The 23,385-nt window shown below is 39.6% G+C and overlaps 2 protein-coding genes across 2 annotated transcripts; both read right to left on the bottom strand.

Annotated features, from left to right (window-relative positions):
• Positions 1-229: 229 nt before the first annotated feature.
• Positions 230-2,503, bottom strand: LOC135212774 (anti-lipopolysaccharide factor-like). The gene is made up of 4 exons (XM_064246545.1): positions 2,345-2,503; positions 2,016-2,185; positions 914-1,047; positions 230-608 (listed from the first exon to the last, which is right to left on the bottom strand). Exons 2-4 carry the CDS (start codon positions 2,174-2,176, stop codon positions 490-492), a joined length of 414 nt encoding a protein of 137 aa, XP_064102615.1. The 5' UTR covers positions 2,177-2,185; positions 2,345-2,503; the 3' UTR covers positions 230-489.
• A 1,196-nt stretch (positions 2,504-3,699) lies between these two features.
• Positions 3,700-18,131, bottom strand: LOC135212773 (neuroendocrine convertase 1-like). Its single transcript, XM_064246544.1, has 14 exons — positions 17,491-18,131; positions 12,388-12,492; positions 11,421-11,714; positions 11,073-11,219; positions 10,563-10,728; positions 10,152-10,324; positions 9,841-10,053; positions 9,370-9,470; positions 8,773-8,991; positions 8,432-8,598; positions 7,980-8,113; positions 7,673-7,783; positions 5,442-5,563; positions 3,700-5,337 (listed from the first exon to the last, which is right to left on the bottom strand). Exons 1-14 carry the CDS (start codon positions 18,082-18,084, stop codon positions 5,292-5,294), a joined length of 2,592 nt encoding a protein of 863 aa, XP_064102614.1. The 5' UTR covers positions 18,085-18,131; the 3' UTR covers positions 3,700-5,291.
• Between the last annotated feature and the right edge of the window lie 5,254 nt (positions 18,132-23,385).

The following is a 23,385-nucleotide window of genomic DNA, read 5'->3' as shown; positions in this document are numbered from 1 at the left end:
TTTTTTTTTTTTTTTTTTTGAGTGGGTGGGCTGTGTCTTCTATGCAAAAACATTCATCAAAACAAAATTATAAAATTATTCAGAAAATCGACTCTTTAATATTTTTGTATGAGGAAAATACCACCATGAATGAATATAATAACGGTGATATTTCTCAGCTTTGATAACACAGCCCTACAACTCCTTATTAGGAACCTTACACTACACAGGTTAATGAAATGGAGCACCGTCTCTTTCATAAATGATGTATTGTTATTATATAAATATATATACTGTGTATCATTACACCTTTATAACCATGTGTCTAGATTCACTCTGTCACAAATTTACAAAATATAACTCTCATGATTTCATTCCCCGTTCCCATGAGTCCCATGGCCTAGAATGATTCATCCAGGACTGAATTTTTCCTTTCTGATTTTCATGGCAGACGGTTTTTAAGACTGCCCCCGTGAGGGGGGGAGGGGGGGCCCCTCCCGGCGACGCCACTCACTGGTGATTCAGCCAGTTCCTGGCTTCTTCCTCAGTCACCAGTCCTGACGTCAGCGCCTTCTGGACGAAGTCTGCGACGGCTCTGTTCACCACGGACGAACGACTGCGGGTCTCAGCTGCATGTATAAAAAAAGGAGAACTTGTTATTATATAAACAGACTGACTACTCACGCAGAATAAGCCTGACAGGCTGTCAGTTAGTGCAGCCAGTTTCCATATCAGACAACTAGGCCTATAGGCCTGTCCGTTGCATGACGAGAAAGATGGACGTCTCTATCTAAATCCCCTGTAGACAGTCTAGCAAAGACAGTAGTACTGTGTCCTGTCCACCCACGGCATTGCCCAACAGGCTTGCACGCCCTTATTCTTGGTGCTCTAAGCTAAAGAAAAAAAAATATGAACCAAGGGTCCCATGACTTACAGGTTCCTCTGATGGGCGTCCATCCGGGGCACCACATTGTCCCGCGGAAGTAGAGCTCCCACCTCTTGATCTTCGGCTTGACCTGGAAGCTGCAGACGTGGTCCAGGAATTCCAAGTCACCTGTCTCCCACAGTCTGTTGCGAAGAGGGGAAACTTTCATTAATATAATAATAATAATAATAATAATAATAATAATAATAATAATAATAATAATAATAATAATAATAATAATAATAATAATAATAATAATAATAATAGTGTACTTAGGAAGCAGACCCTCTCTCAAGCATACTTTATTAAAAGTAATGGCTACTTCAGCAGCATTACACTTGTAGAGATTCTTCTCTATTTTCCGAATAGCGGCTTTTTCCGTGCTACTTAGACAGGCTAGTAGAGCGCCTATGGAGGTCATGATCAAATACAGAGCCATGACCTCCATAGGCGCTCTACTAGCCTGTCTAAGTAGCACGGAAAAAGCCGCTATTCGGAAAATAGAGAAGAATCTCTACAAGTGTAATGCTGCTGAAGTAGCCATTACTTTTAATAAAATAATAATAATAATAATAATATTCTTTACTTCAGCTCAGGGCCATATCTATGGAATATACAAAATGCAGACAGTAACATACACAATCTAGATACATGAGACATGATAAAAAAAAATGAATAATCGGCACTTATCCCCCAAATAGCTGAGGTAGCATAAAAGATAGTAATCATAATAACAGTAATAATATTGGTGAGAAAAAATATGCATTGAGAGTTATAACAGTTAGTGCACAGATTATACAACTTAAATTTCATCTAGAGACCTTGGGTGGCTACAGTAGTCAGGTCCAGAGAGCTTAATACGAAAATTGAATGTGAAAAAAACTTTAACTAGACAGTATTCGCAGTAATAATGAAAAAGTAAAATATCAGCAATAGATATAATAATAATGACAGAATCTGCAGATGACATCTTGCCAATACAGAGATTAAGTCCTTTAGATGACAAAGGCCTCATAATAATTCGAATTACATCATATTTGACCTTATATAATCGTATAAACTGACGATAAAACATCTTTATCACAAGAAGAAGAAGAAGCCGTTTGTTTACCCGACGAGCTGTGACGTCAGAGCCTGGACCAGGCCGTCGCCAGTCAAGCCCCCTCCTAACAGATCGCCCAGCCCTAATTCTTGGCCCTCTGCCGCCCCCAAAACGTTGGCCATGAGGAACAACCCGAGGAGGGCGCAGACGCAGGAGGAAGGTGCGCGCATTGCTAGAGTCTGGAAGGAGAGATGGAGACGTGCACCAATGAGCACCGAGGTCACGAAAAAGGAAAAAAAAAATGATTATGCTTCAGCGGGGATCGTCCTCCTAATCAGGTTACGGGAATGGCCTTAGTCAACTGGTGGGTAGTTATGGCGATTGTTTGGTCGACTAACCTTAATGGCGTCGCAGAGACGAGTGTTTCAACGGCAGCCTTCTGTCGAGTGCGTGACATTCCTTTGCCTGCCCTACGACGCTTTATATAATATATGGCCGCCCACACGTTTGGGGCGGTTGCCGGAAAGTAGATTTTTGGCCGGAATAAAACGGCTGGATTGAATTCCTTTTCGGCTTTTGAAAGCGTCCCGGAGTTTTGAGGTTTATGGTCAGAGTTGAAGAATTGTGATTCAATCACTTGAATCGATCTATGTTGCGCGAAATGGGCGGCTGTCGTTGTTTTAGGAGATGGGCGCGGTGACTGACGGTTGACGGAATCCCTTTGGTTTGATTAACAATGGCTGTGACGATGCGTAATCAGATTCCTCGAGTTGACATTAAAAAAGTACACACACTCACACACACAACACATGTATACTGCAGAGTCCCTGACTACACAATATCAGCGCTTAATATATTCTACATCCATGACACATCGTCGGCATTTCATAAATCACTGCAAACTTTGGGGTTTCTGTCGCTAAATTTGTCTAAAAAGCACACGTAGACTTAAATGGTGATATTAACAATGTGAGAACCTGCCCTGATATTTATGCAGAATGTGGCAAAAGACCTGACAAGCTAAAATAATCATTGAAAAACTGGCAACTGTTTCAACTTCCTTTGGCAACAGAGCTCTCTCTCTCTCTCTCTCTCTCTCTCCTCTCTCTCTCTCTCTCTCTCTCTCGTCACTCTCTTCTCTCTCCTCTCTCCTCCTCCGGGCTCTCGTCTCCTCTCTCTTTCCTCTCCTCACTCTTTCCTTTCTTTCTTCAGGATCGAAAAAAAGTATAAATGCTCTTTGCATGTTGCCAAATGAACCCTTACCCTGGGGAAGAGGAGAGTGAGTCTATATATATTCGCTATGGCCTCATAGGCTTATCTAAGACTAATATTCCACGCAATAGACCTATTTAATATTGTAGGACGTTACATAAACTATAGGAAACTGCTTAATCATTCGTGTCCCGAGTCAAAGAGATAAAACAACAGCTAAACACAAATGAAATAAACCACAAACTGCGCTGCATCTTTCCCGCCTTCATGAGGTTGGCGCCGACTGACTGCCCGTATTTCACTCGGTCCCACAAGGACGCCGAAGGGGGTTTTCCCGCGTGAATATGCGGGACAGACAGAGATAGGGATTTCCTTGCCTGTTTTTGCTTATTAATAATGGACCCCCGCAAAGAATGACAAGCGTTGGACCGGTCATGAAATGGCTCTATTAGGGAACTTGCATTCCCCACCCGTGGGATTTTATCCAGCGAGAGTAGCCATTCTGATGCTGATGTTAATGGTATTGAATGAAAGATGTGCGTAAGAAAATACTGTATTTTAGTGAATTTATATATAGTATACAGTTAGATAGATAGATATTTTGTTGCCTGCAACATTGATGATAAACCTACTTATGTATGTTATTTCTCTAGAATGTTCAACCTGGTGTGTGTTATTTAAACAGGGCCACCAAAATAATTGCATTTTCTGTGGTTGGATTTAGAGAAGAAGACGAGGGATAGAGTTCTCGTGAGCAAGCTTGTGTAATTTTTTAGTTGTATGTAAAGTATATAGTGTGGATGAATTTGTAAACACGTTAATATTGGTAGTTGTTTAGGCGGGAGTCCTTATCTGTGTGCCCGATAGGTGAGCCTTACAGCGTGGCTGGGCAGCAGTCTTTAATGAATCACTTAAGAGGTCGATCTGATTGTTAAGGTATATTACAGTATTCCGAGGAGGAGCTGTATTAGGAATATATTGATTTTGTCAATTGACTTTTATGTGATAGTTGTGATTAGCATCGTTTTGGCTGCCAACACTCTGATTCACCACCGAAGTGACATGACACCTATAGGCTAGGAAGCAGATGTGATCTGGTTCGTTTCATGTTAGCATATATGATGCTGTGATTGTGGTGATGTTGATCTAATTATTGTGACATTATAGTAGCTAGGCTATTAGTAATATTTACAATGATTAGGCACACAGTATTTGATATTTTATATTGTTTTGTTTAGACCCATGGGCAGACTGTTGCTGTGGTTGTGAATTGAATGTGACCTGCATTGTTGGGATACAAAGCAAATATACAGTTATTTTAGGTTCATGTAATTGTGTTGATGTTATTGCATATACAGTGAAATAATTGGAAATATCAGCATTTTGTTAATACTATTTTAGCTCGAATCTCCTCCTCATCCTTTCCTTCTTAATTACAATAAATGAGGGACTACCTAATTAGGGGTACCCATTCTTGACCCAACACTAGTCTATTCTAGCCTTGCCTATAATAAGCAACTATACTCTGTTTTTTTTCCATCTGTCCATCCACCTGTGGTGTGTGCGCATGGTAACACTGCATCCCGGGCTTTAAATAGTTACGCTATGTGTAAGTTTTAGGTAAATAAAAGGATATCTGGGTATACATTTGCAACTGAAAAGTGTTTTAGATACTTACTGTATGCGAATTACGCCGTTAATATTCGAAATAGGATATTATTTAAAGGCCGGGACGCAGTGTTATCATGCGCAAACACCACAGGCAGATGGACAGATGGAAAAAAAACAGAGTACAGTTATCACACTTCAAGTTGTGTGATCAAAAATTGAGGTTTGTGATTTACAACCTGCGATATATTTCGTCTGCTAGTTTGAATTCTTCTGAAACCACCAAATCATTTACATGTTTGCAAAGCATTTTGTTGAAACTGCTCCGTCTGTAACGTCTATAACACCGCCCAAATACGTGGTCTTGAATCCGCCGTCGTGAAGAAAGGAGACGCTTTATCTCTGTTCATTTGCGAGACGACACTCCCTCCAGGGGCGTCCCCCTCCTGCTCCTTTTCCTCTTCCTTTTCCTTTTCCTTTTCCTCGTCATCCTCCTCCTCCTCCTCCCCCAGTCGAAGTCATTTATTATAGTTGGTAATTCTCTCCCTCAGGAGGAACCTGGCGCCTGGTCCTAAGGGAAACAAAGGGAGATAGAGAGATTGTTTCATGAAAATGAGATATGGTGATAGGCCTATAGTTCCACAAGGAAAACCGTTGGCTGTCTTTTATTCTCACCGTTGATGCTGGAGAAGATCCACCAGTTCCTCCCAGGTCAAGGTTCTCAGAGCCTCTGCCGTGAGGAGGCCTCCTGCCACGACTCCTTCGTCTTCGTCTCTTTTGCCGTCTGTCTCGCCTTCCTGCGGGAGGATAGGGCGTTAACATCTTGCTTGTGGAACTATAGGCCTATGACCATCTTGTTCTTCTCAGCCGGTGGGGTGTTGGGGGCGGCATTCAGCAATAACAAATGTAAGAAAGAAATTTACGAAACAAACTCCAAACTTTTACAAATAAAAGAAAAGACCGTACGTATATTACTTAATATAAGGTAGAGGAAAAGAATCATTATGAGTGATGTCAGCTGCCTACAACAAAATTGGGGAGTCTTTGCAACACTTTATTGAACACAAATTCTGAGCACAATGCTCAGCAGGTTGCTTCTGGATGATAGCGACTTGCGTTTCAGTAAAAAAAGAAAAAAAAAATTGATATTCTTAAGAATTGCATATATATATATATAATATATATATATATATATATATATATATATATATATATATATACATATACATATACATATACATATACATATACATATATATATATATGTATTATTATATATATATATATATATATATATATATATATATAGTATATATATATATATATATATATATATATATATATATGTGTGTGTGTGTGTGTGTGTGTGTATAATATATATATATATATATATATATATATATATATATTATATATTATATATATATATATATATACACACATATATATATATGTATATATATATATATATATATATATATATATATATTATATATATATATATATATATATATATATATATATAGAGAGAGAGAGAGATGAGAGAGAGAGAGAGAGAGAGAGAGAGAGAGATTAAGCTTTGACGAATTGTAAAACACACCTCCCCCCCCCCCCACACAACAGCTAGACTAACACTGCTCTAGAGGGCAGTGCTCCCTTCACCTTTAAGCTTACTTGACCTGTTGGGCTTTACGCAAAATTAGAACTGCTGAGCAGCAGTAGTTCCACATATTGTTTCAATTCGTTTTCTTTCTTTCTTTTTTTCAAAAAGAGAAAAGAATGGTAATGATTTTTAAGGATTATTGATAATTCTATGCTTAATGTCTCATATATTCATAAATTTGTGATATATATAATATATAGGGGGCACTGCAGTTCCACAGTGCCTACTGACGAGCCACCACTACCCTAAAGATCCCTTATTTGTACTGAAAGTCAAAGTCGGTCTAGTACCATCAAATAGGACTGGGAGACACGTCTTGTCCAGGACCTTTAAAATAAAATCAAACATGACGTCGTGTTGGCTTTAGTACACTCAGATGTCGTTTCCCCCATTTAAAATTCCTCTTGATATCCTCCCAGTGTCATTAAATATAAATAAACAGTATGATCATATTACTGAATTTGAGTCTGGTGGGCCAAGAATGTTTATCATAGTTATGGCTGTTACTTCTCCTCTTCCGTCTCTACGTTTTCTGTGAATGTGAACGAGCCAGTTTTCTATGGTAGTCAAATTCTTCTTCTTTTGTCAAATATTACGTAGTTTTTACCAGGTAAAAAAAAAAAAAAAAAAAAAAAAAAAAGGACGAAAACGCGAATATTTTTAAACCTGGACATTTCAGAAACAGGAGGGGGACTATGAGTTAGGTAAGGAGAGGAAAGGAATTGACAGAGTTGTCTTTGCTTAAACAGAAGGAATAACTTTTTTTCTCAGAAGCCTGACTGCAACTTTTTTAGGTGTCAGGGCAAATATTTACAATCCGTCATCGATATTTAACTGTTTTGGACATTGGGCCGTGAACGTTCACACCTGCTCTTGTTGACCGAGCAAATATTTATTATTTATTATTCAAGGTTGAATTCGGCCAGTCATGGCCATGTGTGCTTCATTGAAGCCTCTGATGACGACGATATAACCTTAGTCTTGGGACACAAGTGCACTGAGAGAGAGACGAGAGAGAGAGAGAGAGAGGAGAGAGCGAGAGGAAGAGAGAGAGAGAGAAGAGAGATAGAGAGAGAGAGAGAGAGAGAGAGAGAGTCTGTTCATGTAAAAGGATTAATATTTGCTTCGAGGAATATGGAAGAGTTGACAAGGAAACAGAAGCTTCTCAGAAAAGCTGGCAGCCTAAAAAGGGAGCCAGAGATTCACATCGATGACCGCACTGGAAATTGATACCTCATTTTACCTCAAAGGGGATTCTGTAGGACCTGGCTCTCTGCAGATGCTCGGGAATCTCCTTTGTGCCGTGAAGGACCAGGTTCATCTCCCCAATTGTTCCGTGTTCGTCCTTGGACGTCTGTGGGGGGGAGGGGGGAAAGGACACTCGAGTTATTCCGATGGAATACTTTTCTCTGCCAGTGATTTGTAAGATGAAATTAATGTATGACTGAATCACGAAGATATGGAACTTGATGAACGTACATAACTACGACTAGGAAAATTCAGGTCTGGTAAAACCAGCTGAACTGACAAGCACACGTAAGTTTGCTCACCATGTCAGCGATATCAAGCCTCCAAATACCCCTAGGATCTTCGCCCCACGTGTGCACAGACATCAGAGCCCAGTCATGGAAACCATTCTGAGAGTCGTCATCTGCCCTTTCATTCAGCAGGACTGTCCGAGTCCCTGGGAGAGACCAAGATTTGGATGACTGTCTGAAGAGGTTTTTAGATCACATCAAATGCTAGACACCCTCTGGAATATCTGGCAGTTTTGTCAAAAATGTGTGAGGAAGGTTTAGTCAAATGCTTGCTAATGCTTATTTCAGCTTGTTAAGTAAATCCAGTCTTCTCCAGTATGGGATAATAAACACTAGGCGCTTTCACTCCTTTAACAAACGACAGAAAATTTGTCTTCTAGCAGAGTATTGTTCATTAGCCAGCGTACATTAATGTACCATGAATCTGTCAAAATAAAAAGATGAAAACTAATCTCAGTGCTCACCTGAGGGACTCGTGAGTGAGATTGATAAGGATCCCCTTCTCGTGTAGTCGATATTGGCGATGACTTGCACCTGCTCCAGGGACTTAACTTCGTCCTCGGTACCCTCGCATCCCGTTGAACTGAACTCCAGCACAACAGACTCCCCTGTTTTTAAAGTCCGGTTTTCCCTGTGAGGTGAATATTATATGAGTACACTTATGTGGTTTGATATATCTAGATGCAGTGCAGCTCTGGAAATAGTGTGAAGAAGAAATCGTACTAGAGATGGTGCCCAAAAATATAAATAATTTTTGTGTTTGTTACAAAAGAAGCCTACTTTCCAAACAAATGCTAACAATTACCTTGATGCCAGCCGGACTGTGCATATGGATTTTCGTGGGACTACTGTCCAGTTCCCAACCGTCTGAACCAGTCCGTCTGCACTTAAGAGACCAAACCCAAATCGTGAGTTGAACTTGAGACCTTTTGCGTTTGTGAGCCAACCACTGTTGTGTCCCAGAGGGGCCCATTCAGAGCTCCAGACTACTGCGTGTTGCATGTCTCTCCACGTCAGTTCTGGACTACCAGTGACAATGAGAGAAGATACTGTGGGTCATTCAGAATATCAGATGTCTGAATTTCTCAGGAAATCTACTTAGTAGCTTTGGTTGATAATGAAATGGAGCATATTTTAAGGAGTATTTGAGATGGGGCAAGTGTTCTTGTTGCCTTTCCTTTCTGTGTGTAGCTTCTCAGGATTGTTTTATAGGAAAATGGACATAATGCTTGCCAAGGGGATCACAAAATAAGGAAAAATAGAACAAAATGGTTGATTCTGTAACCAAATTTAGTCTGGTCAACTTCAGCAAGACAGACAGAAACACAATTACTTTTTTTATATAGACATGATCAGAAAGCAATGAAACAGTGTTATGTGGCTCTTAGAAGGTACGACCTACTTCACTTCCAGCGCCAGAGCGAGGATCCCAGCTGCCAGAGGAGCTGCCGCAGATGTCCCAGAAAATTTGTCTGTGCAACTATTATGCAGGTCGGTAGTTGCCTAGAAAAAAGGACCTCATGATTATATGACCCTTTTTCATGATTACTTTTATTACTGCTAGCTGAGAAAAGCTGAACTTATAAATAAGAATTCTAGTGAGATGAAGAATATAATGTGCAGCTCCCTGACAAAGGTTTTATATAGGAACTGTCTGGATGAACAGCTGTGACAGTCGAACTTAGAAGTACAGTTCTTGTTTTCAGTTTTGTGTATATTCTACAGACCTACTTTTAGTTGATTTTCATGGTCCATTTTTTATCATATTCACTGTGAATTTATCACAATGCACAGGAACGGAAAGAATCCATCCACTGTTTTCAGCAGGGGTATCGATAGTGACAATGATGATGAACACATCAAAGGCACTCACTATCTTCTGATCTGTGTACGCCCCTGAAGAGTAGGCAGCAGCCAAAGTGGATGCGCATCTCTCCCCGTACCAAGGGAAGAGCCCTGTCTCAGAAGCACTGCTTATACTAAGGGTGTAGATGCTGGAGGTGTACCCATCACAGTTGCAATCGTCTCCTGCCGATCCGCCATTGCCCGCAGCCCACACGTACACTATGCCCTTGCCATTCCGTCCCTGACAGAAAATATGCGTGAATGGGTCAAGGAGATTCACTGAGAGCATTGCAAAGATGTCAGGAATGAAAAATGACAAAGCTAATCACTGGTTCGTACCTCAGTCACCCCTCTCTGTAGTGCAATGTCAGCCAGCCTTCCAGGACCTTCGACTCTGCGGCCGTCGTCGGTTGGCCCCCAAGAACAGGAGATGACATCCGCTTTACCCACTGGCCATTCTAGAGATAGTCCTTCGACGACGTCGCTCACTGGTCCATCCAACATCCTCACACCTTGATGAGAAGGAAGTTCACATTAGAAACTTACTGTTATTATTCCTGTAGCATAAGTAGACTGAGGGTACCAAGCTTCCCTTTAAGCTCATAAAACACCAAATGAGAAAACACAGAGCATCTTAATGTCCTTGAAACATAAGCTTGACACACGGACCAAAATATTGCTGCCATTTTGTAAGTATATGTAAATAGTCATATATAATTATTTCTGTACATCTGCAGATCAGCAACTAACCTCCTACACGCGCACCGAAGGCGACTCCAACACCACACTTCCTGTTGTTCGGCATCATGACTATTTCTCCAGCACACCGGGTGCCGTGGGAATTTGAAAGCTGTTCGTCATACCTCGGCGATGGGTCTGGGTCGTTGTCATTGAAGTCGTAGCTAATGTCACTCTCCTGCACAGATAATAATAATAATAATAATAATAATAATAATAATAATAATAGTAATAATAATAATAATTCTGACCAAGAGGACTCTCCCAGGGTAAACCCATAAACTAGCTTCTTTAAGAGTTGTCAGAACACCTGAAGTACCATTGTATCAGCTTTCTAATAATGGTTTGTCACTAAAAGCTCTAACAAGCTAGCTTCAGGTGAAATAGTTTGAGCCTTTTAGGGCACATGTAAGCTGTCTTTCAGGGGAACCAACAAATAACCTTCGGACACTGATGTTTCGTTTCTCAAGGCTCCAGCAAGATGGCAAGATGGAATCTGGGAAAGGCTCTCAATATTCTCACGTAGTTTTGTACGATGTCAGCGTGACTCCACTCGAGACCGTCATCCAGGACGAGGACCCTCACTCCTCTCCCTGTCACCCCAGACTGCCACACAGGAACCACCTGCAGATCCAGTTTCGGCAGGTCGCTGCGACTTCTGGTGTCGAACTGTCGAGAATCAGCGTAGTTTAATCCTTACTTTCGCTAATGAATTGGTAAATCAGACCATAAATAGAAATTATGTAGGTACACTAAACACGGGAAGCCTACGACTTGATTGTACAATGAAATAAGTAACCAGGGAAGATGTCAGTCTGTTAAGAGTTTCCTTTGAACTGAAGCATTGTTTAAAGTGCTCGTCGTCCTTACCAGGTACCACTGATGTACCCAGAGCTCATCATTGAACAGTTTTTCCATTTCCAACGCATGGGCGGACATGGCAGACGACCTCTCTGACAGGTTGAGGCGGGAGTCCTCCTCCTTCCCATCCGGCCGCCTTCCTTCCTCCTCGAGCGATGTCCTTTTTGTCTCTCCCTCGGACCTCATCCGTTTGACCCGGATGAGAGGGGCGTAAGGATCGTAGGTGTCGCCTCTCAGATCGGCCCCTGGGAGGGCTGCCCTCTTCGCTCTCTCCTTCACAAACTGTTGTTCAGCCCATTTGACCTGGATTGGCAGATGAGATGAAATTCCACAGGAATTGAAAGAGGTATTTGGTCTGGAATCACAGCTTGGGGGCTAGGCATTTGAAATGGATTTGGCGGAAGAGAAAGGTTAGGGATTTGACGGAAGACAAAAATGAGGGATTTGACAGAAGACAAAGATTAGGGATTTGACTGAAGACAAAAATTAGGGATTTGACAGAAGGGAGAGATTAGGGATTTTGCAAAAGAGAAAGATTAGGGATTTGACAGAAGGGAGAGATTAGGGATTTGACATAAGAAAAAGATTAGAGATTTGAATGAAGTGAAAAGTTAGGGATTTGACAGAAGGGAGAGATTAGGAATTTGTCAAGGATTTGATACGAAATCACAAGACATTTGACCCACCTCTTAAAATATACAGACTGAAAATAAACAAAAATAAGTTTGACCAAGTTTCACTTCAAAAAACATTTTGCAAACTTAGAATCATAACATCGTTTACGATCAGAAAATTATTACGGACGGAAAATGTTTATGGACAGAAACTGTTTTTAGACAGGAAATGCTTACGATCAGAAACTGTTTACGGACAGAAAATGTTTATGGATAGGAACTGTTTACGGACAGAAATTATGTTTATGGACAAAAAATAGAAAGAGGTACAGACAGAAACCGATGATGGGCCCAACACTCACTTCAAGATGGACGTTGAGTTCACGCGTCAGCTCCGGTGCTGCCCTCTTGTGGATGGAAGGGTGATCTCGCTTCACCAAGCGGTAGACGTCTCTGAAGTTGCCAACCTGCGAAATAAGAGAGCCAAAATGGCGGCGGATTCACGCAAGCTCAGAGTGAGGGTAGAAATCGAACAAAAATAATTATATATATATACATTATATATATATATCGAACTACAAATGTCCTTTAATATCTAATTCGCTCTACCTCGGAATTAATATATTTTCATATATGTTTTACCGAGGGGGAACTCATTAAGCGATAATAGAATTGGCGATCGACAGACGCGAACCATCGACCTCTCAATTCCAGGACTGGCAGTGTTGTCTGGGGCAGAGTCAAAGTAATAGGGTCTGCTCAACTCGGCAGTGGGGGCGGAGCTGATACTGTGACGTCAGAAGAGTAACACTACTCGCGCTTCTCCATTGAACTACTTAAAGAAGCTTTAGTTTTTATACATTTAATCCATATCGCATGGTTTTTTTTTTATAAAATCTGATAAAACCTGTAAAGAGGTAACATGCTTGATGTTTTTTAATAACCATTCAAAGTATATAGGGTCTGCTCAACTCGGCAGTGGGGGTGGAGCTAATACTGTGACGTCACAAGAGTAACACTCCAGTGTTTCTCCACTGAATTACTTAAAGAACCCCTAGTTTTTATACATATAATCCATGTTGCGTGGTGTTTTTCATAAAATCTTGATGATAAAATCTGTAGAGGTCACATGTTATATATTCTTAATACCCATTCTCTCATTTAGTAGCCAAACCTTGTTTTATTGCACAAAATATACCAGTTTGAGCACACAGCTACTCCAGCTTTCTTCGTATATTTATTCTTTACTTATTTATTTACTTACCTATATACTGGTTTGCTGTATTCTCTTCAAGTCCATTTCTTTTAACATGACACTCCTCTCTCAATCTCTCTCTCTCTCTCTCTCTCTCTCTCATCTCTCGTCTCTCTCTCGTCTCTTTCAGGTAGTAATGTTATCAAGATTTTAAATAATTCTTAAGAAATGTATTTAGTTCTGTCACTGTGTTCATACCTCACTTTGAAAAGCAACTTTTTTTATGATAAAGGTTAGAATGATAGATTAATTATATTTTCCAAATCTTATTGTGAATACTTATTGTTATGCAATAAATACAAAGAAAGTGTAAAAAATGGCAGTTGCATTTCCACGACTTGGCCACAAAAAAGAAAACAATATCAAAAGTATAAGAATTACATCAATTACGATATAAGTTATCAAAGGAATAAATGATGAAGAAAATGATACAGGGAACACATTTCCAGCAAATTTCTCATTAGCACTTCATATCCCATAAATATAGTTCCGAACACACAAGTTTACACATAACACAAACTGTATACATAAAAGTATTAATTATGCATGCCTCAAACGATTATAATATTTTCGAAAAAAGTACAAAAAGTCATTCGTCAGTCTGGCTGGATGTATCTGATGACGTTTCACAAGGGGCGGGGCTAGATTTCAGATCTCCCACGAACGCTTAATGTTTTATAATTTTAGCGTGCGTAGATAATATTTTCAGTGCGCGATTATGGGTTTGAAAATAATTGTAATTGTAATGTGCATATACTAATTGAAAGGGCATTCTTTGTACTTTTACATGGTATATGGCAAAACGTAATAAGATGAAAAATTAAGTAAGAAAAATGTGGTAAATATTTACATAAAATTTAAAAATTTTGGTCCGTCTTTGAGCTAGAATTCCTCGAAAATTTCTGAGAACACCTATCAATTTTATTTATGCATTATATAGTAAATTATATCAGCTTTCTAATCCATTTTTCAATTTCTTTCTATCATCATCCCTTAGTCAGTTACGCTACGAAACGTGAATGTATGCAGGTTGACGGATGAAGTAATTGCACATTTTTGTGTGCGTAGATAATTTTTTTCTGTGAGCGCTTATGGGTTTGAAAGTAATCGTAATTGTAATGTGCTATACATCATTTGAAAGAGCATTCTTTGTACTTTACGGCAACATGCAATAAAAGGAAAATTTATATAAAAAACGCCATCGCAAAAATAGTTATATGAAAATGTTATCGTAAATATAGTTTCATAAAGATATGGTCCTTTTGTAACTGATGACGTTTCACAAGGGGCGGGGATAGGTTTTAGTACCGCCTCGTGAGTAGACCCTGTATATTTTGACTCTGGTCTGGGGCTTCACTGCCAGTCCTGGAATTGAGAAGTCGATGGTTCGCGTCTGTCGATCGCCAATTCTATTATCGCTTGATAAATTCCACCTCGGTTAAACATATATGAAAAAATATTAATTCCGAGGTAGAGCGAATTAGATATTAAAGGACAATTTTGTAGTTCGATATATGTATATGAATCACGGTAATGTGATAGACTTATACATTATATAATATATATATTATATATATATACATATATATAATATATATATATTTATATATATATATATATATATATATATATATATATATATTTATATATAATTATAAAATTATATATATCATTTATGTATGAACAGCTTTTTTTATGAAAAGTAACATTGAAAACGGACATGAAGTCCAAATGGAGAAACGAGAAACAAAATAGACTTTATTCTCAGTGAAAAAGTTAATTTAGGTAAAGAGTAACAGTGTTAAACAAGTTAAAGTCAAGCGACCATTGAATGGTGAGAAGTAAAATTTGTCTAGATCTAAGCAAAGGCAGAGAAAAACAAATTTTAAGAAAGAAAATAAACACTCCTGTAATGAGAGAAAAATCTGATGAGTTTAGTTTAGTAATACAAAATAGGTACCCCCGGGTACATGATGAAATGGAAGCAAGTAAAGGAGAAATCAATAGTAAATTAAAAAAATTTGTATTGGAATCAGCACAAGAGATAGGTGGAAAAGTTCCTAAATAAGATCAAGGAAAACTATCAGAAAACACCAAAAACTTAATAAAGAAACCATTGGAAATGAGGGTAAAATCCCAGAGAGATGAAATAGAACTAGCAGAACTATCCAAAACAATAAACAAACTAAAACCTAAGGCAGTCGTAAACACAATTAGACCAAAATTGAGGAAACACTAAAGAAAGGAAGAAGCATTAAGTTGATGAAAAGAAGACTGGAACAGTTCGCCATGTTTTAGAAACGGGTATTCAACAACTGGCCATATCCATGTTATTAATCAGCTAAAGGAAAAATCAACAGAGTATGATAAACCACTATGTGTGGCATTTATATGAGAACGCTTTTGATTCTGTCAAAACTTCAGCATCTATTCCTTCCAAAGCAAGGAATAGATGAGTCTTATGTTAGAACACTTGAAGATATCTATAAGGGTAGTATAGCAATCCTAAAACATAAAGATAGTGAGAAATTTACGATTGAGAAAGGAGTTAGACAGGGAGACCCCTTCTCTCCTATATTATTCACAGCGTGCCTAGAAAAAGTTTTAAAGAATTTAGGTTGGGAAAATGTAGGAATTAACATAAATGGGGAATACCTTAGCAACTTAAGATTTACAGATGACACAGTTCTATTTAGTGAATCAGGGGAGGAATTACAAAAGTTGATAGAAGATTTGAATAGAGAAAGCAGAAATCTTGGACCGAAAATAAATATGAGTAAAACTAAGATAATGTTCAATGAATATGCAGACACAACAAATAAGGGTTATGGACGAACCTCTAGAGATTATTAATGGATATACGTATTTCGGCCAGACAGTGTTTCCCCAGGACACGGAGACCGAAATTAAAAGAAGGATAAGCATTGGATGGAGAGCTTTTGGTATACAAAATGTGATTATGAAAAATAAAATGCCACTTTCTCTAAAACACAAAGTATTTAATCAGATGGTCCCACTAGCATTAACCTATGCATCAGAAACTTAGAGCCTTACTAAAGCCTTAGAACATAGCTAGTTACAGCTCAAAGAGCTATGGAAACAATAATGATAGGATTCACACCAAGAGAGAAAAAGAGCAACATGGATAAGAGAGCAAACTAAAGTAGAGGATATTCTAACAAGTGAGAAAAAGAAATGTGCGTGGGTAGGACATATGAGAATGTCAGATAATAGATGAACAAAAAGTATAACAGAATGTGTCCCGAGAGACTGCAAACGAAGCAGGGGAAGGAAGAGAAGACGATGGATTGACGAGCTAAGAAAATTTGCGGGTATGGACTGGCATAAAAGACGGGAGTGGAAGAACATGTCTGAGGCATTTGTCCTGTAGTGGACTAGCAACGGCTGAAGATGATGATGATGATGATGATGATATACATACTATATATATATATATATATATATATATATATATATAATATATATATATATATATATATATATATATATATATATATATATATATATATACTATATATATGCGTGTCTGTGTGATATATATTAGAAGACGATACGCTTCAAGTGTTGTGCATATATAGCAAATGGCCTTATCAGTTATATACATTGACTCTACACTCACGAGAGAAAGGGTGAGAGAAAGAGATATATAGGGAGAGGAGAGAGAGAGACGTTTGAAAATGCACTTTGTCTTGATAACATCATTTGATATACCTTTTATTATTATTTGGCTTGAGCTTTAAAAAAAAAAAAAAAAAAAAAAATTCCAAGATGGACGCACCTGTCAGAAACACTTGTGCTGAAGGTATTTGAATTAATTAATATAGAAATTCGTGAAGAACACCTGGTCCTAATCATTTCGAACTTTACGAGATGGGTGGAATTCGTAAGTAATTTGAACTAGAGATGTACGAAAGGTTCGTAAGACTTAACGAAAATTCAGTCATTGTTCAACGGTTTCGAATGCGGCCATCACCCTCCCCCTTTGCCGCGTGACGTCATCAGGGTCAGCGAGAGACATATGGACTCCTTAAATGTTAATTGCGAATAATGTTAGTGTGCGTTTGTATATTCGTATAGCATGAAGCGTGGGGCAGACCTGCTTGCTCTGTTACTGAAGATATGTCACATAAAAGGTCAGAGATAAAAGGGAGCGTCGAATTTTAAGCAAAATGGCCCACTAGTTACTCACCTGACCCAGAAACTCGTACCCAAGGTCCCGGGCCACAGACTCGGCGATTCGGGGACCTCCCGTAAGATGGACGACCCACTCATTCAGGAACTGTTTGGCGTCCTCGTGTCCCGAATGCCCTTGGTGGAGTCCTACGAGATTCCTCTTGTCTGACTGAGGAATATACCCTTCCTTGGAGAGTCCTTCGAGAGCGAAGGACTCTCCGGTCCTAGAGGTTTCCAATCGGTCTAGTTGGCGCCTTCTTTGGGAAGGGAATATGCCGTCATTTCGGCCGTCTTGAAGGAGTCCTAAGGCTGGTTCGAGATATCCTTCATCGTCCTCCTCTTCATCTTCTTTTCCTTGTTTTTCTTGCGGCAGGACGCCTTTGTCGAGGATTTCCCTGAGTTCCTCCTTCAGTTCCTCGTATCCTTCGACGGATTCAGCGCCGCTGAAGTTCAAACTTGACACATCGTCTCCTCCTCCCCCTTCCAGAGGCCCGGTGTTTTTTCCCTGGACTCCAGCAATTCCATTTCCAGGGATCCCTGGAAGTGAGACAAAGGCCAAGAGGGGGAAAAGTAATAAAAACCGACGGTTGATAGTCATGGAAAACACCATGACTCCACGCACCGAGAGAGAGAGAGACTGCAGGCGTCTGCTGATGCCGATCGGTCCAAAGGAATATCATTATCGTCAGGCGAGTGGGGAGGAAGGGGGGGGGGTGGATTGAAGGCCATGGGATTGGGGGAAATTAGGCGCACCACTAAAAGATAAAGTAATCTCTATCTCTCCTTTTCCTCATCCCATACTCGAACATAAGTCTAGAGAACACAGGTAAAACCAAGCAGCCATCTTGCCCAATGAAATCTAGATGAAGACAAGGATTTAAACTTAAAATTAATTTCCTCAGATTAAATAGCGAGATGTGAAAACTTCAAGCCCCTCCCACACCCCCCTTCTTTCATTTAGTGACCTCAGAGGGGGCCAACAGGTGTTCAGAAAGCGTCATTTCACCTGAATTTTTCGCCTCTTAATTAGGCTATTCATGGTAAACACACACGCACACGACGATTTACTCCGATGTTATTTATTTGTTTTCTTTTGCGACCCCTTAGGAATTTTACTGAGAGAGAGAGAGAGAGAGAGAGAGAGAGAGAGAGAGAGAGAGAGAGAGAGAGAGAGAGAGAGAAATTTTATATACGCATTTACTAGACTCATTTAGAGGTAAGAATATATTAAGTCCATTTGGAACCTCCTCAGTTATGCAACTAATCACATCTATCAAAAAACCCCGATAGTAGTAAATAATAATATAAATATTATCATTATTAATATATATTAATGTATGATTGCCCCTTTATATAAGCATACCCCTTTATATCACCATCTCGTCAACGTAACCTGGATATCTGATAAATGAACCGGCAGAATTCGATCAAATTGACAGATGTATTCCATAGTTGATTCCCTGCCACTTATTTGTCCAACTTCTTTTGGTCTAAGGTCAAAGTCAATTTCTGTAGATTTGTGTAGCTATACCTATTTGTGACAGCCTATCAGTATACGATGTGGTCATATCCTGATGATTATGTTGACCTCTGAACCTTCAATTCAAAGGTCAAGGTTCAGGACCCACAGATAATTAAAAGCCCTTCCTCAGTTAGCCCTTGACTTACAAGGGGTAATTGGTTTGTTTGTCTGGTGTTTTAACGCTGCATGGAACCAGTGGTTATTCAGCAACGAGACTAACGGCTTTACGTGACTTCCGAACCACGTCGAGAGTGAACTTCTATCACCAGAAATACACATCTCTCACTCCTCAATGGAATGGCCGAGAATCGAACTCGCGACCACCGAGGAGGGACGCAAACACCATACCAACCACGCCACTGAGGCGCTCAAGGGGTAATTGGGTCTCACCTCCACCCTCAACATAATCAGAAAAACATTTTTGGCCTCAAGAGGAATATTCTTCTCCTAAACATGTTTTGCAAAAACTTCAAAGGCATCGTTGCATTGCAAGAAACGCTTCTCTGGCCACATGACCTTGTCATCTGCGATTCAATACATGAAGACTTCAGAACCTTCTTGACTTCATCGATGCAAGTTACAGATCAAATCGTAGCCGGTCGCCCGAAAGGGGGCCTCTCTTTCCTGTGGCACAAATCGTTAGACAACATGGTAAACGTGAGGACCTACAGGAATGAGAGATTGCTGGGGCTTCAGGTGACAATAAGGGTAATGTTTATATGCCCTGGGAAAATCATAATTTTATTTGTATAATCGGGGACCTTAATTCTCACCCCACAAAACAATTTTATAATGAACTCATTCGCTTCTGTCAAAATCATGCTCTCCTTATTAGCGATGTAATGCTCCTCCCTCCCTCCTATTCTATGTACAAAATGGAGCAAACACAATTACAACCTCCTGGCTAGACCATTGCATCACATCTCCCCAACTTTATGATTCGATCATGACCTGCAATATTCGCTACGATCTTGTAACGGGTTACGATCACATCCCAATACAGGTGTTATTCAGTACCCCATCCCTCCCTACCGTGAATCCCCTAACTGACCACCCCACCAGCTGTAAACTGGAATTTTAAAAACCAACAGAAAACCAGATACTTCAGGGTGACCACGGAAACCAGGTTGCAGTCAATAGTTCAACCGGCAGACGCCCTACTTTGTACCAACACAAATTGTAGAAATGACCACCACTGGAGGGATCTGAATGAATTCTATTCGAACATAATTTCCGCTTTGCTTGCTTCGGGCAGGGTTACCTTTAGATTTCGTCAAGGTAATTCTCATAATATACCGGGATGGAATGACTTAGTTAAAGATCTGTATACATACTCACGAGAAATGTTTTTACTGTGGAGGCAAAATGGTACCCCGAGGGAAGGACACTACATTACTAATGAGACAGGCGAGAGCACAGTTCAAACTTGCTCCAAAGCACTGCAGATTAAATTAAAAACAACTAAGAGGCGATGCAATGTCTAGAAATTTAGAATCTGGTGATTATCCCCGCCTTTGGAAAGATATTCATTCCTTAAATCCCAAAACTAAAAAGCTGTCACAGAGAGTAGGGGAAGCAGTCGGTGACGAGGCTATCTCAAGTATGTGGGGCAATCACTTCAGCAATATCCTGAATTGCATAAACGATCAAGACTCCAGAAGAGATCTAGATAACCTCCTTACTGATGATATTCAGTTACATTTAGCAGATCGTATTACGCCAGTTAACATCAGCAATGCCATAAACAGCCTACCTAACAATAAATCGCCCGGCTGCAATGGTCTTCCCTCGGAAGCCTTCAAATGTTGCCATCCGATAATCTACATTTTGCTAGCTGCCCTTTTCAATATGTGCATAATTAACCAATTTCTTCCAGACTCCCTACTCTTAGTTCACTTGATATCATTAATCAAAAACAAGCTAAAGGATGCAGCTGACCCTAGCAACTACCGGCCGATTGCAATCACAACGATCGCATCGAAGATACTTGAGTCGGTTCTTCTAGTGAGACTTCTCCCCTTTCTACACACCACTGACAACCAGTTCGGATTTAAAGCAAACCACTCAACCGACACCTGCATCTACATACTGAAAGAATTGTGGAACTATTACCTATCATAAGCCTCCCCTGTTTTCCTATCTTTTGTGGACGTGAGAAAAGCATTTGACAGAGTAAACTAACTGAAGTTCTTCCTGAAATTCCATAAGAGGCACACCCCTATATCTAATTGGCATTTTATATTGCTGATTCTCCACACAGCAATTCTGTGTCAAATGGGGTAACGTATTGTCGCACACCTTCGGCTCCCTAAACGGGCTTCGACAAGGGGGTATTCTCTCTCCATATCCGTTTAATACGTACACAGATGCCTAGAATGTCAAACTGAACTCACTCCCAATCGGATGCACTGTCAATGAAACAACTACAAACAACCTCTGTTATGTCGACGACATGGTTCTGATTTCCCCACCAGTGCAAGGTGACTCATCGACACTTGCCGCCAATATGCAGAGGAATTTGATATCCTATACAATGAAACCAAGACCCAGTGCATGTCGCTGCTCCCGAGATCGCATAAGCACAAATTTTCCTCGGAAATCACCAGCTGGAATTCGTGCACGACTTTCCGTATTTGGGTCACTTTATCACGGATGACCTAAAAGATATGGCTGACATAGAACAGAGGCGTCGCAACTATGAGCAACTGGCAACATGATTGCAAGGAGGTTTGCCTTCTGTTATTGTGGCTTGAAGCTGTTGCTCTTCCACTCGTATTGCTACAGCACCTATGGGTGTTCCCTGTGGACGAATACACCAGGGAGACTATGAAACGTATCACTGTTGTTCATAATGACATTTTGAGACGTCCTCACAAACACTCCTCGCTACCACTCCGCCACACGGATGTTCACAGAAAACCACCTGGACAATTTAAAAATCATTGTAAGGCGAACAATGTCTAGTCTGATCACCCGACTGCGAAACAGCAGCAATTCACTCATATAAAGCATCCTAAGTAGTGAGCCAAGAAGATCTAAATTGTGGGGAAGATGGGAAAATGAGGCGTTTGTTCACTAAATGACTTAATCTCTGTTTTTGCAAGACATCATCTGCTAGTATTTTCCTTTTTTTCATTATTACTGTGATTATAATCAATATAGTCTTTACATTCTATTTTTAACTATTCTCAATCTATCTTAGTACGGGTATGACCATTATTTTGACTACCTTCTTTTATACTATCTCAGCAATTATGGATATTGCCGATTAATCTTTGGTTTTCTCTTTTTATCATGTTATCTTAAGTATCTACACTGTATGTTATTGTCTATTCTTTGTATGTTCCATGTATATGGCCTTGAGCTGAAAATTAAAATAAATTATTATTATTATATTATTATTATTATGAAATGGCATTAGTCTGAATACTGTATCATTTGCTACGCAGTCCTATTATCTATTTCTTTCACTCGGGATTCGCCAGTTGGGTTCCCTGATCTGTTATGGCTTGAAATTGAATATTATCAAGCAGTTTAACTGTATGATATGAGCTACAACCAAGTAGGCGTAGATTTGGCAGTTATATAGGTATACCATTGATTAATATGTATTCATTCTCTCTCTCTCTCTCTCTCTCTCTCTCTCTACTCTCTCTCTCTCTCTCTCCTTTGTTTAAATGGGTAGTTGGTTATGATTTAGCTGGCTTTGTGCCAGCACGGGCTCTTGCTCCTAGAGCAGTCCGGAAGTTCTTTATAATACAGTAATTATATCGTGTGGGTTTAAGTGTACTGTACAGTTCCAACTTCAAACTCGTGGTAGGGCTCCTCCGAACATATTTTAGTCTAATTATACACACTCCTAACGCCTTTCTAGATTAAGGTATTAGTTGAAGTGTATTTATTTATTTATTTATTTATTTATTTATTTTTTTTTTTTTTTTGCACAACCAGGTATTTCATTTTAGAATATCCCGCGATGAATTTTTTTCATGTTTTACAAGCACACGTAGGCCTACTGTAATTCAGTTTAGGTACTACCAACTTTGGCTTTCAGAGGTAGTAATGGGCATTGTAGTTATTACAATCATACAACGTACTGGGTAAAAAGTGACCAGTAAATTCTATTTTTCATATATATCTACCTAGTCAGTTTGACAAAAACACAGTGAAACAGAAAACGACTTACATGTCCCATATTGCTGTAAGTATCGACAGGAACCACATAGAGCTTCTTCTGCCTCTTTTGCTGAACAACTTTGTTTCCATCCACGCTATCAAGCAAGGGCTTTGAACACCTGAAATCAGAAGTATGTTTATATCATAAAAGAAACGAATGCCTTGCTAGTTTAATTTCTAAAGAGAATTTGAATCATTTCCAGCGTAATGATT

This window comes from Macrobrachium nipponense, chromosome 41 (assembly GCF_015104395.2).
Source record: "Macrobrachium nipponense isolate FS-2020 chromosome 41, ASM1510439v2, whole genome shotgun sequence".
NCBI lineage: Eukaryota > Metazoa > Arthropoda > Malacostraca > Decapoda > Palaemonidae > Macrobrachium > Macrobrachium nipponense.
This window is presented reverse-complemented; position numbering and strand designations above follow the sequence as displayed.

Coding starts and splice junctions, on each gene's coding strand:
- LOC135212774 (XM_064246545.1), bottom strand. CDS start 2,176: ATGCGCGCACCTTCCTCCTGCGTCTGCGCCCTCCTCGGGTTGTTCCTC. Junction 1,048..2,015: donor CTGACGTCACAGCTCGTCGG/GTAAACAAACGG, acceptor TCTTCGCAACAG/ACTGTGGGAGACAGGTGACT. Junction 609..913: donor GACGCCCATCAGAGGAACCT/GTAAGTCATGGG, acceptor TTATACATGCAG/CTGAGACCCGCAGTCGTTCG.
- LOC135212773 (XM_064246544.1), bottom strand. CDS start 18,084: ATGGTGTTTTCCATGACTATCAACCGTCGGTTTTTATTACTTTTCCCC. Junction 7,784..7,979: donor GGCTTGATATCGCTGACATG/GTGAGCAAACTT, acceptor TCCCCCCCACAG/ACGTCCAAGGACGAACACGG. Junction 5,564..7,672: donor CCTACAGAATCCCCTTTGAG/GTAAAATGAGGT, acceptor ATCCTCCCGCAG/GAAGGCGAGACAGACGGCAA.